Source organism: Lampris incognitus, chromosome 13 (genome assembly GCF_029633865.1).
Source record: "Lampris incognitus isolate fLamInc1 chromosome 13, fLamInc1.hap2, whole genome shotgun sequence".
Lineage (NCBI taxonomy): Eukaryota > Metazoa > Chordata > Actinopteri > Lampriformes > Lampridae > Lampris > Lampris incognitus.
In genome coordinates, this window is record NC_079223.1 from 32,802,500 (window position 1) to 32,821,731 (window position 19,232).

General features: G+C 41.5%; 2 protein-coding genes across 3 annotated transcripts in view; one reads left to right on the forward strand and one right to left on the reverse strand.

Moving 5' to 3' along the window:
* vps8 (VPS8 subunit of CORVET complex) overlaps positions 1–13,363 on the reverse strand; it is a 61,000-nt gene extending 47,637 nt beyond the window's left edge. For both annotated transcript variants that reach the window (XM_056291347.1, XM_056291346.1), the window contains exons 1-9: positions 13,214–13,363; positions 11,552–11,620; positions 10,068–10,198; positions 8,475–8,571; positions 8,339–8,371; positions 8,012–8,066; positions 2,961–3,085; positions 2,706–2,792; positions 1,322–1,389 (exon numbers count right to left, since the gene is read on the reverse strand). In XM_056291347.1, coding sequence (XP_056147322.1) covers positions 1,322–1,389; positions 2,706–2,792; positions 2,961–3,085; positions 8,012–8,066; positions 8,339–8,371; positions 8,475–8,571; positions 10,068–10,198; positions 11,552–11,620; positions 13,214–13,285 — 737 coding nt within the window. In that variant the 5' untranslated portion in view covers positions 13,286–13,363. The remainder of the gene's footprint in view (positions 1–1,321; positions 1,390–2,705; positions 2,793–2,960; positions 3,086–8,011; positions 8,067–8,338; positions 8,372–8,474; positions 8,572–10,067; positions 10,199–11,551; positions 11,621–13,213) is intronic.
* LOC130122435 (uncharacterized) lies at positions 4,318–7,351 on the forward strand. The gene is made up of 3 exons (XM_056291348.1): positions 4,318–4,537; positions 5,515–5,657; positions 6,859–7,351. The coding sequence occupies exons 2-3, from the start codon at positions 5,590–5,592 to the stop codon at positions 7,283–7,285; spliced, it is 495 nt and encodes a 164-aa protein (XP_056147323.1). The 5' UTR covers positions 4,318–4,537; positions 5,515–5,589; the 3' UTR covers positions 7,286–7,351.
* Positions 13,364–19,232: the final 5,869 nt, after the last annotated feature.

The window sequence follows — 19,232 nt, forward strand, 5'->3', positions numbered from 1 at the left end:
CAACACACACACACACACACACACACACACACACACACACACACACACACACACACACACACATACATCAGAGACACATTATCCACACAGTTGTAATAAATGAATGGAAGACAAACCAACGCCAAAGAAAACAAACAGATATATGAATGGTGTTCAGCTCTATTTCATTCTTGGTTTTTTTTTTTTACTCTCAAACACAAGTTAAAGGGAAATGTCATGTGTTGGTGTCTATCTAGTCTTTTAACACTATAACTGAAAAGTTGGTTTGTGAATGGTTGACGTTCATGTTGGGCAGGTGAGCCAATAAAACTGGAGCACTGAGCTCAATTCATTGTCAGATATCCTTCATTTACACAAAACCTGTGACACCTAACACTGTTTTCACCATTTCTCTTTACTTTAGCTCTGTCTTTACATTTTCCACCATTTATCTACCGTATGTTATGTTGAAGCTGTTTTCATCTGATCTTGAAAGAAGCATCGACTGTCAGAGGAAACAGGTTTGCCAAACACTGATTGGTCGACTGCTGTGTCAATCATTACTCTACTACAAATAGTCAATTGGCTTCAGGTGTTTAGGGTCAATTAATATAAATTCCAGTGATCAGTGTGAGGTTTGTATTGTGAATCACAGACAAGTTCAGCGGTGTAAAAAGACAACAGGAACTGTTTGTGTGTGTTCTGTGTAAAGTAACACTAGCTGATTAAGATTAAAACATGGTGTATTAAGAGACCTGGAATTTCACCCTCAACTCACTGTCCCCCCCCCTTTTTTTTTTCTTCTCAGTTGTATCCGGCCAATTACCCCACTCTTCCAAGCCGTCCTGGTCGCTGCTCCACCCCCTCTGCCAATCCAGGGAGGGCTTCAGACTACCACATGCCTCCTCTGATACATGTGGAGTTGTCAGCCGCTTCTTTTCACCTGACAGTGACAAGTTTCACCAGGGGGACGTAACGCGTAGGAGGATCACATTATTCCCCCCAGTTCCCCCTCCCCCCCGAACAGGTGCCCCAACCGACCAGAGGAGGCGCTACTGCAGTGACCAGAACACATACCCACATCTGGCGTCCCACCCACAGACACGGCCAATTGTGTCTGTAGGGACGCCCGACCAAGTCAGAGGTAACACGGGGTCAACTTACTGTTAGACAGCTAGTGATTGAATTTAATGAGAAATCAATGAGGACTTTACCAAAGTGCCCTTTGTGTTTGTGTGTGTGTGTGTGTGTGTGTGTGTGTGTGTGACAGATTTGGAGATACGTAGAAATGTGGAAACAGTGTATGGGGTTGACCAGTGAACAGGTTCCTTTATTAATTTACCTAAACGTGAGTTCAAACACTGATCCACCGCTGTCATTGCACACTGCCAGGGTAGGGTCATCTGTGAACTGAGGAGATGAGGTTAAAATGGCTAAAACTTCTGTTTTTATTTTACAGCAAACAGGCTTTTTGAATGGGCAGACAGATATATGTGTATGGGAAGGAGCGATCACAATAAAACCAAAAGGCTCCCAAATATGGTCTTCTTCACTTGCAGAAACACTTTGACTTCACTAAATTTCAACCTGAGTAAGTCTTCATTAGGCACACAACTTGCATTAAAGGCTGAGTGTTCTTTCCAGCTAATAAAGTCTTGTCATCCTTTCAGCTTTTAAATAACATTTTCATCAAACAGCATTTTCCAAAGTGAATATCATGTTATTTACACAGAGGTATAAAGCTTTAAGATCGAAGTATGTTTATTTACTCATTCATTTTATCAAAATCAGCACTGGTACCACACAAGATGTTTTGTTTCGGTGCATCCCTCATTAAAACCAATGGCCTCCATTTTTTTTCTTTTCCTTGTGTCATTTAGATATCATCACTGTGATGGACAGGGTGGCATTACAAATGAGAAGGAACAACTTCTGGACCATGCAGGTACATCTGGTGAGACTAGGTGTGTTGTGGGATTGTGGTTCTGCTAATATGGTGATAGAACTTAAATGTTGTCATTCCTTGGTCTTAAAGGCTGCATTACAGTGAAGTGAGACAGTTTCTGAATTTATTCCACTGTTTTAGTGAAATGAACAATAAATGCCTCTACCTGCTTGGTCATCATATCCACATTACTAATGATCATTTATCAACATGTTCATTAATTCATTCATTATCCAAACCGCTTATCCTTACTCAGGGTCGCAGGGATGCTGGAGCCTATCCCAGCAGTCATTGGGCGGTAGGCGAAGAGACACCCTTGACAGGCCGCCAGTCCATCACAGGGCCCACACACACACACACACACACATACACATTCATACCTAGGGACAATTTAGTATGGCTGATTCACCTGACCCACATGTCTTTGGACTGTGGGAGGAAACCGGTGAACCCGGAGGAAATCCACGCAGACACAGGGAGAACATGCAAACTCCACACAGAGGACATCCCGGGACGACCCCCAAGGTTGGACTACCCCGGGGCTCTAAGCCAGGACTTTCTTGCTGTGAGGTGACTGCGCTAACCAGTGAGCCACCACGCCGCCTTATCTACATGTTCTGTTGTGTAAATATCTTATGGAAGAACCAGTAGACGTCCAATAAATATCATCACTTTATCCATATGGAGGTTTTTAGTCAGAAATATCCTGTTTGATTCTGTCAGTACGTCCAGCTCTACATGCAGCCGGGTTAGTTAGGTGTGCGTGTGTTTGGGAGGATACCTTCACATGAAGCACAGCTGTTCCTGGAGGGTGAGCATCAGTAATCGTCCTCAGTAGTTTTCCGTTGGCGAGATCCCACATGGTAATCTGAATGATCACAGATGGACCAAAACAAAGGACTGAGTGACCACCAGAGAACTGAACACTAAGTAGACAAGCATGCTACTTTAAGGTGTGTGTGTGTGTGTGTGTGTGTGTGTACACGTGTGTGTACGTGCATGCATGTGTGCGTGCGTGTGTGTGTGAGCTATACACCTGTCCTTTGGCAAAGCCGCAGAGCAGCCTGGAGCAGTCTTGGTTGATGCTGAGGGCAGATACAGCTCCAAACTCTGCCCCCGTCGCAGTGGAACCCAGACAGAGACGCAGAGCCTGGCTGTTATCTAGAGAGGACGACAAGGAAGAACAGATGTAAAGGAAGGTAACAAAGTGGAGAAGGAAACAGAGAGAGAGAGAGAGACATAGAGAGGCTGAGACTGAACCAAGACAGATGACATGTCCAATTATGCTTTCCATCTGTCATCATGTTTGGTTTGTTTTTCCATTACAGAACCTCACTCAACACAAAACACAACAGAAGTAAAACAGAATAACCTGAACTCCAAACAAGCCATTCAAACCATATTTGGAGAGAAGTAAGCAGTAAAACATGCACCAAAGAAGACAGGTCAGAGAGCCAAACCCAAAATGAAAAGTATGTTTTAGCATGCAAAATCCTCTGACAGACGTCCGTACCTTTTCCTGTCCAGGAATCAATGGCACAGCAATATAAAGAGACAACGTGTCAGCACATGTCAACACAGCCATGTAGATAAAACCAGCTTGAATTCAGTGAAATTAACTGATTCTACTGATTGTCGGTCTAATCAGTCAAATCAGTTTGTAGAATAAATCACATCAGTACATTCAGCAAGCCGATCAAGTATTTGGTTAGTCGGTGACAGATTAATATGAAAATACAAAGTGCACACGGTGGCCTATAACTGGAAGGTTTTCTCATCTACAGTAATAACTTCATTAATTTTGTAGATATGTGAAGAACTGCTAAAAGGACATTTTTTTTCTTTTGATTGAAATTTCTTATTTTCTTACAATTTAAGTCTAAAGATTACTTTAAAGCAAGGAACAATTGACAAAAAGAGCGAAAAAAATAAAGATGAATCCAATAAGAAGAGAAAAGGTGAGATATCATCCTGCTGTATGATCAGATGTCTGCATGATGAAGCATGACATCATCCGTCTGATGTATTTAGCCTATGAGTGCTTGTTCTGTTTCACTTGGTAGGGGTCAGGATTTTTAATATGTAATCTCAAATCAGATTTCTGGGTGTAAGGCTGTATGGTGTCATTATCGTTTTATTTTGATTTATTCCTGCCTGTATTGTAATATGCCATGGTTCTGTGTTATGTTTGATTGCTGGTTGGTTGGTGAACACCTGAAAAGAGACTCTTATTCCCAGTGTGCCCCTCCTTATATAAATACAGTCTGTGAACAAACATGTAATCAGACTGAACTAATCAGTCTGGAGACTGCCGAGCCGTCTCTATCTGTGATTCCTGAGCCGGGAGGGGTTCAACATGGCCGCACTGTATTTAAACGGGGAGGCCGGTTGACGGTGGCGGTCTGAGAGCGGGGGACGTATGGTGATAAGGCGGTGATAAGGAGGGAGGAGGCCGGTGTTCTCAGGTGAGTCAATAATAAAAAAAAAAAGCACTCTGCTGAATGTGGTCCGGCTCAAGGTGATTCGACCGCCTCATCAGTCACAGGGACAGGACCACCGTCGACCTCGCCGGACAGCAGCAACATTAAAACCAGAACTTTTCAATCTGCTCAGGTGAGTATTGATATGATACTGATATTCTACTCAGTGGAGATATAAGTAAATTAATCTGCTAGTACAAAATAGAAATACTCTGACAGAACAGTACCTTGTCTAAACCAACAGCTCTGTGTAAACCCGTACTGTGGTGAATATGTGCAGCAGAACTGAGAGGGTCTCTGCCTTGTTTCAACAGTATTGACTACATCACACACATTTAATTGTAAATGATGTGATCATTGACATTCTGACTGCATCAAATTGAATCGGCACAACTTCCTGTATGAAATCACCACTGAATGAGGCAATGACTCCAAACCTCAACTAAGACGGTTTGCTTAAAACTGGATTCAGTATGAAAAGTGTGGGTGGCCATTTAAAGATTACTGTCCATCAACACTTGATCTAGTTTCAAATGAATATTAAAATTTGACAAAAAGAAAAATCATGTTAATTAAGTTCTGTCTCCATCTGATTAAAACCCTGAAAGCTGGATGAATGTCATACATTCATACTTCAGCCAGCAGACAGACAGACTCCATCAAGTGATGGACTCATTTAATGCTGTCGGAATAAAAAAAACAAAAATGTAAGGCAAACTATTGTGACAGAAACACACACACACACACACACACACACACACACACACACACACACACACACACACACACACACACACACACACACACACACACACACACACACACACACACACACAATGAGCCTCTGGAAACAGCTGATCCTGTGATTAAATTCTATTTGCATTTCACTTTTTGTCAGGCCAACGCATTTCCATGCAATTGATCATACTGTTTTTTATCGAATAAAAAGTTAATCTAACTCAAATGTCTCATAAAAACTTAAATTTGAAGATTTCATTCCATAAAAACACTTGGATGGAAATGTGGTTTACTGACTGTTATAATACAGTAAAAAAACAAAAACAAAAAAAAAACACTAAAGATGTGCTGCTGTGTTCTACTTTATGACAGAAAATCCTTGGATAAAACCCAACCGAAGAGAATATCAACAGGTCATAGAGACATTGTGTTATCTACAGCTCCAGAATGCCACACCGCAACTGCTCCATAGAGATCAATAACGGCTCCAGCTCCTACACACTGGCCAACCCCCGGTAACCTCAGCTGCTTTACACAAACTATCATTCTAAACAAAACTTGTTTTCAGACAAGCTGGCTGACTGGCACGTTGGCAGCCATGTTGTTTGACATTCGACCCATGCGTCATCATTCATGTTTTGAGTCACAGTCTAAATAGTGATTAATAAATGAGCAAGAGGACACTTAAAAGCTCTTTTAACACACTTGTTAACATTAGTACACGGCTTAAAAATATCATTTTAGGCGTCCGGGTAGCGTAGCAGTCTATTCCGTTGCCTACCAACGTGGGGATCGCCGGTTCGAATCCCCGTGTTACCTCCAACTTGGTTGGTCGTCCCTACGTCTGTGGCTGGGAAGCCAGATGTGGGTATGTGTCCTGGTCACTGCACTAGCACCTCCTCTGGTTGGTTGGGGTGCCTGATCGGGGCGGGGGGATAGCATGATCCTCCCACGCGCTATGTCCCCCTGGCGAAACTCCTCGCTGTCAGGTGAAAAGAAGTGGCTGGCGACTCCACATGTATCAGAGGAAGCATGTGGTAGTCTGCCGCCCTCCCTGGATTGGCAGAGGGGGTGAAACAGTGACCGGGACGACTCGGAAGAGTGGGGTAATTGGCCAGGTACAATTGGGAAGAAAAAGGGGAGAAAAAAAAAAAAGGAATTATTTTATCATTAATTGTTATTATCTTTAAAATAATGATTAATAATATAATAACAAGAAAAATGCAACAAAATGTACAAATTAAATGAAATGAGAATCGAGGGTTGACATCTGTGAGGGTTTGTTTAGTCATTACATAATAAATGGTGCAGGCTGGGACTAATCTGCTGCAGACCGTCTGGTCTGCTCACTGTTGCTCGGAAGACACTCGCTTTAGATAAGAAAGGAAGACGATACTAGATACAACATAACAAGATGTACTAATAAGATGGTTATCATTATTATTATTTCCAAGCATGTTGTAACAGCTTACATGAGTCTTATTACTCATTTATTAGTCACCATTTGCCGATACACATTTAAAGTGTCAACATATTTCGTTTCATTTCATGTACACAAGTACATGAAATGACAAAGTGTTCCTGATACAAGTGTTGCTAGTTTCTGTACATGGAAGACGATGTAAACAGATGTTTAAAAAAAACTGAGGATTTTTGACCTTAACATTGCTTTGTAAGGCGGTCTAAAGGTTTTTGCTTTGGGTCTTGACTGGTCAGGGTGTTCACCGAGAGCGGTAACTGTGAAGTTCCTCTGCCACCGATGGTCGGGCCCTATTCCTCTGTCAGCGCCTTCTTCAACAAAACAACAGCATCAGCGACTGGCACCGTGGGCGTCTTCACCTATGATCTGTTCAACCCCGACCTCAACGACTACAGCCACGTCATGGCTGTCATGTTCTCTGTGCCCTACGACCGCAACCTCTACTCCAACTGGTTTGCCGTGGGGATTTTTGACAGAGGGGACGAATGTGACTACAACCTTTACGACATTATGTACAACGGCTCAGAAAACAACTTTGTCCGAGCCAAAGCCGACGGCTCCAGCATCGGGTATGAAGGAGACTACGTGGTTGTCCGGGCCTCCATGTCAGACTCCGGAGAAGCCGTGCTACGAGTAGACGTCAATGACACTGCCATGTATTGAGTCCGAAGAAAAAGATAGAAAGATAGTAAAATATCTCTTTGTGTGAAATTCAACCAATAAATGACAAAATCAATCATGCAAAACTTGATATGAGTAGTGTGGTCAATCAATCAATCAATTAATCAAGTTGCATGGTTGTTAATATTTTGTACAAATCATACACATATATACTGTGAAAAATTAGGTCTTAAAAAGACAGCTTGTTAGTTTGCAGCTAGTGTTACTCACTGGTGTTGTTGAAGGATGCTAACAATGCTAGGAAGCCATTTTAAAACAGGCTTAAGAACATATAGAAATATTTCGGTAATAATTGATGGATAATGAAAAAAGCAATTGAGAAATCTTTGATGACATTTCTTTATTATCTGTCTTTTCTCTGCTTTATTTGTTTTGTGTTTTGCCCAACCTTTGACCTTTGGCCTGTGTGATATAAGATCCACAGGTTAATAGTAGATTTATTATTCAAAAACAAAAGTACAGTATGCAATTTTTTTTGTTTTTTTTATCTTTAGAAAAATAATGTTTCCATACTTCAAAATTCACTGGATTAAAATGTAAACACTGTGCATATAAAGTGATCTGGTATTGTTGGGGTGGAAGACTCAGCGGTCGGGCTGTAAGGCTAAACAGTGCCACCCTCTGGGGGTAAATGGCACCACTTTAAGGTGAACGGTGTGTTGAATGTGGGCCTTTCTGACGTTGTGCTTTAGAATGAATGTGACTTACCAAACACCAGCGCGAGTCCATGTGACGTTCCAACAGCAATCACCCCAGACACTGTCTAAATACACACACATACAGGCCACGTTAGCCAGGAGGCAAAGACATAAAGGACTGACAACTCATGAACAGAGACAGCAAGACGAAACGAAAGAAAGATAGATTACGGTCAAAGAAAGGGAAAGCAGCGAAAATTGTTCTGGTCGAGTTCAGGGTAGCAAAGAAATACTGAAAATGAAAAGAAACTAGTTTTCCTTAATGGTTGGTGGTGATCTGTAGATCTCTCCTCTTGTCCACAGAGTTCAGTTCATTCCTACATAAACAGATACTCACTATAGCAGTTGGCAGTCCAGCATCGACTTTGTCCTGAAGAGAAAAACAGGCAGTTTATTATTTTTGTGTGTTGATTTTTGCACTAATGGAAAAACAAAAGTGTTGGTTTCCATTAAACAGAATGAAAATGTCTGACGGCAGCAGAGACGATCTGGGCAGAAATCCCCTTCAGCAGACTGTGACGGAGAACAGAGCCATGCACCGTCGCATTCATCTCCACCGTTCTCTTCTTCCTATACACACACACACACGCGCACACACACACGCACGCACGCACGCACGCACACACACACATTTTCCTTTCTTTATCTTTCAAAGCTAGAGGGAAGCATTTAAATGATTGTGTGTGTATGTAGTTTATTTACAGAATGGTCTTGTGTCCATATTTTGTCTGACCTTGATGGTGATCTTGAAAACTTTGTGTATTAAATATTACAAATGAATTGGGGCTATTTGATAAAATTTGAAGCTGACCTGGAAAAAGTCATCATACTACAACAGATTTTCACACATACAGACATCATATTATCTGATGGCTAATTTAGAAATAATTCCCTTGATGTGTGTGTCTGTGTATGTGTGTGTGTGTGTGTGTGTGTGTGTGTTCATATACAGACGGGTGACAAATGAAAGTAAAAACCTGAATGCTTGTCCCCTACAGTGAGGGGGTCCGGGGGTCTGTTATGCTGTGGGGGTATTTTTCTGACAGAGCTTGGGTCCACTTGTCCCCTTAGAGGGAAGGGTCATGCAGATCAGTACAAAGTTATTCTGAGTGATCACATTTATCCTATGATGAGACATTTCTATCCTGATGGAGTAGTCTCTTCCAGGATGATGATGCCCCCATCCACAGGGCACAAGGGGTCACTGAATGGTTTGATGAGGATGAAGATGATGTAAATCATATGCTATGGCCTTCACAGTCACCAGATCTCAACCCAATTCAACACCTAAGGGAGATTTTGGACTGATGTGTTAGACACTGCTCTCCACCACCATCATCTAGACACCTAATGAGGGAATATCTTTTGGAAAATGGTGTTCATTCCTCCAGTAGAGTTCAGAGACTTGTAAATTCTATGACAAGGAGCACTGAAGCTGTTCTGGAGGCTTGCGGTGGCCCAACACCTTACTAATTAGAATCAGAATCAGAATATTTTATTCATGCCCGAGGGGAAATTGGGTCCTATTACAGACACTCACGCTGTAGTAAAGAAAAACTAAAAACTAACAAGATACAAGATAACATGAAAATAGAAACAAATAGAAACACGAAAAATAGAAACAAATAGAAATAAAAGATAAAATAAGAAATAGAAATTAGAAAAAAATATATTAACTTATGTGCACCATAACACCCTATCTATACTGCACTACCGCAGCATGAAACAAACCACAAAAAAAATCTGACAGGGTAAAACAAGTCAAAGGGCCAGTCCAATGACCATTAACTCAGTGTCTGACACTCTGAGGGAGGAGTTGTCAAGTTTGATGGCCACAGGCAGGAATGACCTCCTGTGGCGCTCTGTAGTGCAGTTCGGCAGAATGAGTCTATCACCAAAAGTACTCCTGTGCCCAACCAGCACGTCATGGAGTGGGTGGGACACACTTTATGTTGGATTTTACTCTAATTTGTCATCCATCTGTACGTGTGTGTGTGTGTGTGTGTGTGTGTGTGTGTGTGTGTGTGTGTGTGTGTGTGTGTGTGTGTGTGTGTGTGTTGTGGTACCGTTTGAGATGTGCTGGCTCTCCACTATCAGAGCTGGCCAGGGAGGAGGTCTCACACGAGTGAGCGTCCATGTTCTCTGTGTTCAGAAGACAGTTGTCCTCCAACACAAATGGCTCCTCTTCATCCTCCAGCTGCAGTAACAGTCCAACAAACACATCCATCAGCCACAAAGCAAGACTTTCTGATCACTGATCAATAGTAACTGATCAGTTCAGAACAGTGCCAGTCAGTTTCATTTACAGTGGCCAGGTTTTTAGATTAAAAACAGATTCGGTGACAGAATGAGTCATTCTACCTGAATCCTGACCATTATGGTTTGGCAATGAGGAGAAAAAGAAGTAAATGTGAAATGTGTGTGAAAACAAACCACAAAAACCAGTCGGCCAGCCCAGCTCCTCTTCTCTTTCAATGCAGAGATTTGAGGAGCTGAGAGGCCATGAGTCCTTTATTTGGTGTTAATATGTACCATTATGTAACCACTACAGATATTTACTAGCTACATCATATTTACTAGTTTTACTGATATTTACTAGTTATATTTACTAGTTTTATTGATATTTACTAGTTTCACTGATATTTACTATTTATATTATAGTAGTTACTGGTTTTATTGATATTTACTAGTTTTACTGATATTTACTTGTTATATTGTATATGCTAGTTATATTGATATTTACTAACCGCCTGCCGCCCAATGACTGCTGGAATAGGCTCCAGCATCCCCGCAACCCTGAGAGCAGGATAAGCGGTTCAGATGATGGATGGATGGATGGATATAGTAATTGCCACTTATATTTACTTGTCATATTATATTTATTAGTTTTACTATTTTATATTATCTTATATTATTAGCTACTTATGAGATAAACATTAAAATATTTACCTGATATATTATTTTGCAAGTTATGTTATATTTACTAGTCACATTAAGCTATTTAATGGTTAGATTATTTTTGCTAGTTATATATTTACTGGTCAAATTATGATATTTACTGGTCACTTTATGATATTTACTAGTTATATTGTGACATTTGCTAATTAAATCATAGTACCTTACCAACCATAACACAAATCTAACAACATTTAGCTCATAACTTTTCATAAATTGACATCCAACATGTGAGGATTAGCATTAACCTTTTGGTGTGTACTTAGCTGACATGAGGAGATTGACTTAAGGTCTTCCTCATGACAACAGATGACACCAAAGACTGGAGGAGATCCATCTGAGATGTATTATATGGAGAGCATCTAACATACAGAGCAGTACCCTTATGTACACTGACAGTATGTATGTGATGATATTTTTGTTTCCGCCATTTTAGGAAGACAAATTTAGGAGAACATAAGAAAAAAGGGAAGCCAGAAAGACTAGAATAGAATAGAATAGAATCGAGAAACTGTCTGTGGGGTAGGATTAGGTCCATTCCAGGTGTTATATGATGCCGTGTCATTCAGTCTTTGGCGGCAGCTTTGTACTGCACCTCATTGAGGATGCTCTCCAAGGTAGGCGGTGTGTCCACTTGGGGAATGTCAAACTCCTTATCATCAATCTGAGGAGAGCAGGACAACAAATGTTAAAAAAATAAACTCAAAATGAAAATCCTTTCCTTCCATTTTGATCTCAGTCAGCCTTTATCTTGTAAAAACTAAATTCTCTTCGTAAAAGACAACCACAGCCTTCCTACTGTCCAACAGAATAGAGATCAGTCTTTAGTGTCCTCAGATAACAACCAGGATGGTTGGTTTAATCAAGTTGTCTTATGTAGGACTTTGTAGATGTTTTAAGAATCATTCCTCACAATTGGAAGTCGCTCAACATTGTAATTTCTTTGGATTTACACTCTCTGAAAAGCAAAATTGCAGCTTACTTTTATTTCTATTTTATTTTATCTTGTATATATATAATTTAATATTCTTTTTATGTTTATCGTCACTATTTACTGTTAATGTTCCCCTCTTGCACCAACATACCAAGACAAATCCCTTGTATGTTCTTGTACTTGGCAATAAATCGGAATCTGAAATCAGCATAACTTATATTTAAAACCCATACAAACTTAACAGTATATCTGTGTCTTACTGAAGAGTCATAAGTGATTCAGTGCACTGGTTTAATAAATTACAGCATGGATCACAAACATCAGTCTGATCAGAGACCTTTAACAAGACCAGACTAAAAGGCGGGAGCAGTGATGACCACCTTTAATACAGACCTGGCCACCCCTGCTGCCACTCTGCCATAAGGTAAAAAAAAAACCAAAAACAAAAGAAAACTACTAATTTTGTGTGTGTGATCAGCTCACAAAAACAATAAACACTTCATGATAACCTCTTTGTTCTTAGATCAGTATTCGTACAACTCTTACAATGGACCTTACAATTATAGGCCCATTCTTGAACCTAGACAGGCTTATATCTAGATATTTCAATACCCCATCATAGGTGTGTACAAACAATCATAGGTGTGTACAAAACACCTAACAATTATAGGCCCTTGTATCTAAATATTTATTTGGGCTTGTATCTAAATATCTATATAGGTTTGTATCTACACAGACTTGAACCTAGATAGGCTTATATCTAGATATTTCAATACCCCATCATAGGTGTGTACAAACAATCATAGGTGTGTACAAAACACCTTACAATTATAGGCCCTTGTATCTAAATATTTATTTAGGCTTGTATCTAAATATCTATATAGGTTTGTATCTACACAGACTTGAACCAAGATAGGCTTATATCTAGATATTTCAACACCCCATCATAGGTGTGTACAAACACAGCAACGAAGGAACATACAAAGATGGTGTGAGCACATTTTCGTTTCTCTAACATTAAATAGGATTCTTGCTTTCTTAATAGTCATTGGCACTAATTTGTCAAATTGTTTCCTCAGCTTGACAGCATAGTATATAAGCCTTAACTGTATTGTAAATGATAGACTCCAAATTTTCAACAACAAAAAAATTTTTTAGTGCCACCATCAAAATCGTTGCTGACCCTTCCTTGGCCCCTCCATTTAGCATTCAACTTTGACCCAGCCTACATGTTTTTCAGGTCTGGTCTTGGCCATGCAGGTCATGTCTTTTATTTTCTATGAACGATAATATAACTTCACCCAGAGGAACAGACTGACTCACCGGCTCTATGTCCATCAGATTGAGCTGCGAAGACGCAGACACCAAACTATGAGCGTCTGGAGACTCTGACATGTTTCAATTTAAATGAAAATATCTATCAATTAATATTTAAACCCCAATTTGACTCATAAGACCATACTCTGCACCGCGGCTCCACTGGTTTATGTTTCCTGTGTTTAGGGCGGAAGTGGCTGTAACGTGACAATGTGACGTCACATCACCGAGGGCGTGTTCAAGATTGATAACGTCCCTCGACACCGGGATGTGTTCACAACAGAGAAATGTTGTAAAGGTTCAGAACAGTCTCTGGGTCCACTGCCTAAAGTTAAGGTCGAGTCTTGAACGCTATCGAAATTATCAAACAAGTAAATAATTAGTTATCAAACAAGTCAACGATGCATCCGGTCCATCGATAATCACTTGTAAATGTGGACTAATTTTATTTGTAGAAAATATTCCACTGGAATTTATTTGTTCATTTCCAACAGGAACTTCATATGTAGCAGCCAGTTTTAAGCAGATAAACAAAATATGTAAACAAATTATACTAATGAATTACAATTATAATACACAGGGAGTTGAATCAGTTTATGTGTTTTATTTTCTTACCTGGATTATTGAGCATGCATAAAGACATCCAATTATAATTATTTCATGCAAATTATAAAAATATTAATGGACTTACATAAAATAATATAATTCTTATACCTCAATATTATACTAATATTCGGTATTACTAACACCTAATGCTATTATACTGATATACTAATATTAATGTAGCCTACTCTACTACTACTACTACTTTCGGCTGCTCCCGTTTGGCGTCGCCACAGCGGACCATCCGTTTGCATTTCTTCCTGTCTTCTGCATCTTCCTCTGTCACACCAGCCACCTGCATGTCGTCCCTCACCACATCCATAAACTTCCTCTTTGGCCTTCCTCTTTTCCTCTTCTCTGGCAGCTCCATATTCAGCATCCTTCTCCCAATATACCCAGCATCTCTCCTCCACACACGTCCAAGCCATCTCAATCTTGCCTCTCTTGCTTTGTCTCCAAACCATCCAACCTGAGCGGTCCCTCTGATATAATCTTTCCTAATCCTGTACCTCTTCGTCACTCCCAGTGTAAATCTTAGCATCTTCAACTCTGCCTCCTCCAGCTCTGCCTCCTGTCTTTTCGTCAGTCCCACTATCTCCAAACCATATAACATAGCTGGTCTCACAACCATCTTGTAAACCTTCCCTTTAACTCTTGCTGATACCCTTCTGTCGCAAATCACCCCTGACACTCTTCTCCACCCACTCCACCGTGCCTGCACTCTCTTTTTCACCTCTCTACTGCACTCCCCGTTACTTTGGACAGTTGACCCCAAGTATTTAAACTCATATGTCTTCGTCACCTCTACTTCTTGCATCCTGACCATTCCACTGTCCTCTCTCTCATTCAGGCATAGGTATTCCGTCTTGCTCCTACTGACTTTCATTCCTCTTCTCTGCAGTGCATACCTCCTCCTCTCGAGGCTGTACTTAACCTGCACCCTACTCTCGCTACAGATCACAATATCATCTGCGAACATCATCGTCCATGGAGACTCCTGCCTGATCTCGTCCGTCAACCTGTCCATCACCATTGCAAACAAGAAAGGGCTCAGAGCCAATCCTTGATGTAATCCCACCTCCATCTTGAACCCATCTGTCATTCCAACCGCACACCTAATGTAGCCTAATATGCTTTACTAATAACACTGTAACATTAATAACAATTGTAACACTGTAACTAATACTGTTACAGAATGAAACTATGCTAATTTATTAATATAACAATACATATTTGGGTATGTCTGTAACCAAAGGTTTGACTGCTAATCAACAGGCTAACTTCTATGTGGGATTGAAGAGAATTCACATCTGTAAAGGGATTTGTCAGCGTTTGACCGTTGGAAGCAGAAGTATTTTATCCATCTCTGTCTTCATCTGTAATCAGAATCAGAATCATGTTTATTGGCCACGTAGGTTTGCACATACATGGAATTTGACTCCGGCTAGAACGACCAAGACGGTCAACCGTTTTGGATTTTCAAAGTTTAATAACTTTGTGAAAAAATACAGACCTGCCGCTCCCTGAGTTCTCCTAAAATTGTATATATTTGCATTAAAACGAATTTTAGACCAATTTCACAAAAAAGTTACAATATGATCTACGACCATGACCGGTCAAAATGACCGCTCGTAATTTGCGCGTGATCGTGCGCGTCATGCCACTATTTATGACGTGGTTTGGTAGCATCACTTCCTTCGTGAAGTTCATTTCTCTGTCCTAAAATCACACTAGCGTTCTCCAGTGCAGAGAAATAGTCTAAACTTGATTTTTGATTATTGCCAACATGACGCCGTTTCAGACGCACCATGACTATACCACCGAGGCGTTGCAGTATTTACAGGCGTTGGACAGCGGGCATTTTAAATTGAAAAATAGTATTAAAGGTGCTAAAATTTTCATTTTGGTGTCAGTCAGTTTCATAACAGACAAACTAAGATACGCAATGTATTAATATCTCAACTGTGTATTTATCATGACAGACTATAAAGTTTAAAAACAGTGGGCGGTCATTTTGACGGCCCACGGTCGTTCTAGTAATTTCTATGTTCCGGTCGTTGTTTGGGACTGTTTCAGGTTGTTTTCAGCTTTTTTTACATTTCACACATTACGGGCCTTGCTACGTTTGTTAGATTAATAATAATAATAATAATAATAATAATAATAATAAATCAAACTTACATAGTGCTTTTCTAACACTCAGAGTCACTTTACAATAACAGGCGGTGAAACAAGACAACAGATGCACATAACACAAACATACAGGGGTGAATGGGAAGGGGGGCTCCGAGAGGGAGAAGCGGCAGCCACACACGACGGCAACGGTACTCTCCGACTTAAACAGATGCAAAAGGGCAAGAAAAACAAAAAACAACAGCACTGGACGTTGATTTCTGTAGGGGTTTACTCCCGTAGCATCTTTCTCTCCCGAGGTATCCACAAGGCAGTGGCACTATTTAACCCATAGCTGGGGGGGGGGGCTGGTTCGTGGGCATCGGAATATTCCCACACCGGTGGGCCTGCGTACCACACGTCTAGGGGCCAGACCTCCTCCGAGTCTCTTGTAGTTCAGCCAGGGTCATTTTAACCGCCCATGGTTGTTTTAGGTAGGGTGAAATCCCGGTCGTTCTAGTGTAGAATAACACACTACAACACAACAATCTTCAGATATGTACACAAGGATCTACGTGAAATAACAGGTGATAAAGTGCAATGGTGCAGAGAACATATCAGTGTAAGTGACGCACCCTGCAAGGAGGAAATGGACTTGTTTGGGTTTAAATGGAAAATAAGACGCAGAAATGTTGGTTATCATCACTGTGTGAATCGCTGGATGAGAATCCACTGAGTGTTTCATTCCCTTTGACCCTTTAAGCAGATGTGGACTCTGATGTCTCTGTTGTCTCTACTGACCCGTGAACTCGGTTCTCTGGCCAGCTTTGCTCTGCACCGCCTTCCTCCACGGTACGTTCACATTCAGCCTGTCCCATCACAAACCCCTCGTCTGGCTTACATGCCATCAGGACCTGTTCCCAACATGTCCACAGGGAGCTGCAATAAGATGTAAGGGTTATTTACCAAGCTATTACACATACAGGTGAGCAGAAAAACATGAACCCTTAGTGTTACTGTTAGTGTTTTACTAATCCCTCTCTTCCAAAACTGGCAGACATCAGAATGACTATTAAAAAGAACCAGTCAGACCAGTTAAAGCGGTTTCCATCTCTCCTTTCCTTTCCATGGAAGAACCGATGTAGACATCAGTTTCCTTCCAAACATGACACGTTATTCAGCATCAGTGAGCCACGCGTCCACATGCGTTCAGCTCGACCAGTAAAGCAGCAGACGGCACCACAGCGCTACTTTACACTGTGATATATGATAGTAGTATTTATATTGTAACGTGCATGGATGGATAAGCAGACACGTTGGTCCTTGACTAACGGGTCGGACCCTTTAGTCGACTGGTTAACGTTGTCGCTTGCGGGGCGGGAAACATGGGTTCGCGTTCCGACTGTGGCGTCGGTCTCCCAGACTGACCCCCCGAATTCGCTGCATTGGTATCAGAAGTGGGATGGTGAGGCCGTGAGATCATCGGAAGCGCATGCGCCCAGACGGGTGAGGGAGCTGATATGCTGAAGCGCGGGGACATGCTCCCCGAAGGAAGGGGGGTAGTTTAACGTGCATGGATAATTAAACACGTTGGTCCTTGACTAACGGGTCGGACCGTTTAGTCGACTGGTTAATGTTGTCGCTTGCGGAGTGGGAGATACAGGTTCGCGTCCCGACTGTGGCGGTTCCTGGACTGCCCCCCGAATTCGCTACAACATGTAATTTGTTCTTTACCCCCCCCCCCCGCCACACACACACAACTAAAACTTCACTGCAGACTCAGGGTCCATAACAGGCAAAGACAAAAGATAAGAACCATTGGTAAAAGACAAACCCTAGACAATACAGACAGTTAACACAATAAAATAACACAAAAGGGACAAGAAGGCAGCTATAGCAGTGGACCCACTGCCGGGATTGGTAGCGTGTGGCACTGAATCTTATATTAGTTAAACCCACGATGAATACATTATCAGAGTCACTGAGCCGGCATTAAGTATACATTTATACTTAATATTTTTTAGAAGAGGCTGAAAGGCATGAACTCTTGCAGCCACAAACATTTCACTTGCACTACACCATCTAGGTCTTTTTAATAGTATTCTCACAGCATCATTATAAGCTACTCAAAGTCTCTGTAAGCTTGCTTTCTTTGTAGTTTGACCACAGGTGTGCAATATAAAGTGCACAATGTGGTCTGAACAGAGACACCTTCACAACTGAACACATACCAAACTTGCGTGAGAGAGTGTTTGCTTGTGCACACATCATGCAGCACTGCCTATAAATATCATGGTCTGCCATTTGTTCAGTAGTATAAAGTCCAAGATATTTCACCTTATTATATACCCCAAGATTATTATCAGACAATTTAAAACCAGGAAATTTTAGATACCCACAGTTGTTTGTACTTACATGTTTGTGGGGATCCTTCATTGACTATATTCATCCCCTAGCCCTTAACCATCAAAGCTATAGGTCTAACTTTAACCTAATCCTAATCGTAACACTAAACCCAAGTTCCAAACCTAAAATATACCTTTGATATATCTTTAAAGAAGTGACGACCAGCCTAAATGTCCTCACTCTGATCGCAAAAACGTCAAGTTGGTCCTCACAAAGCTAGAAGTATAAGTACACACACACGCGCGCACATACACACACATACTCTCTCTCTCTCTCTCTCTCTCTCTCTCTCTCTCTCTCTCTCTCTCTCTCTCTCTCTCTCTCTCTCTCTCAAAATGTCTGAAATCCCCCCTGGATGAAGGAGCTGCAGGAGGACTGAAGGGAGCAGAGGGAGGAGGTGAGTGGGAGAACAGGGGGATGGATGAGAAGTGTCTCTATTTATAACAAACTGTCCCAAGAAGCCTCACTGACTCAAGTTCACTGGGTTCAGAATGAATGAATGGATGAGGAACCGCGCACGTACAGGAAAGACGGAGACTGCAGGAAATCCTCAGTGCATGTCTTCCTGTGATGGATAAGGGTATGATGAGAGAGAGAAAGAAAGCGAGAGAGAGAGAGAGAGAGAGAGAGAGAGAGAGAGAGAGAGAGAGAGAGAGAGAGAGAGAGAGAGAGAAAGAGAAAGAGAGAGGGAAAGAAAGAAAGGGAACTAGTGATTAATCCTCTCTCTCTCTCTTTCTTTCCTGACGTGGATCACCGCGGGGGGCGGGGGGGCTATGCGCGCCGCCGCACGTCGGGAGTTGTGGCCGCGCATCGGAGCTGTCCCATGAATAAGAGTCCTGAATGGACGAGGAGGCGTCTGTCACTCACCAAACGCCGGAACCGAGGACGAAAAGGAACCGATGAG

What these genes read in the sequence shown, in the direction of transcription:
- LOC130122435 (XM_056291348.1), top strand. Translation starts at nt 5,590, where the DNA reads ATGCCACACCGCAACTGCTCCATAGAGATCAATAACGGCTCCAGCTCC. An exon ending in TACACACTGGCCAACCCCCG is followed by an intron (nt 5,658 to 6,858) that starts GTAACCTCAGCT and finishes TTGACTGGTCAG; the next exon opens with GGTGTTCACCGAGAGCGGTA.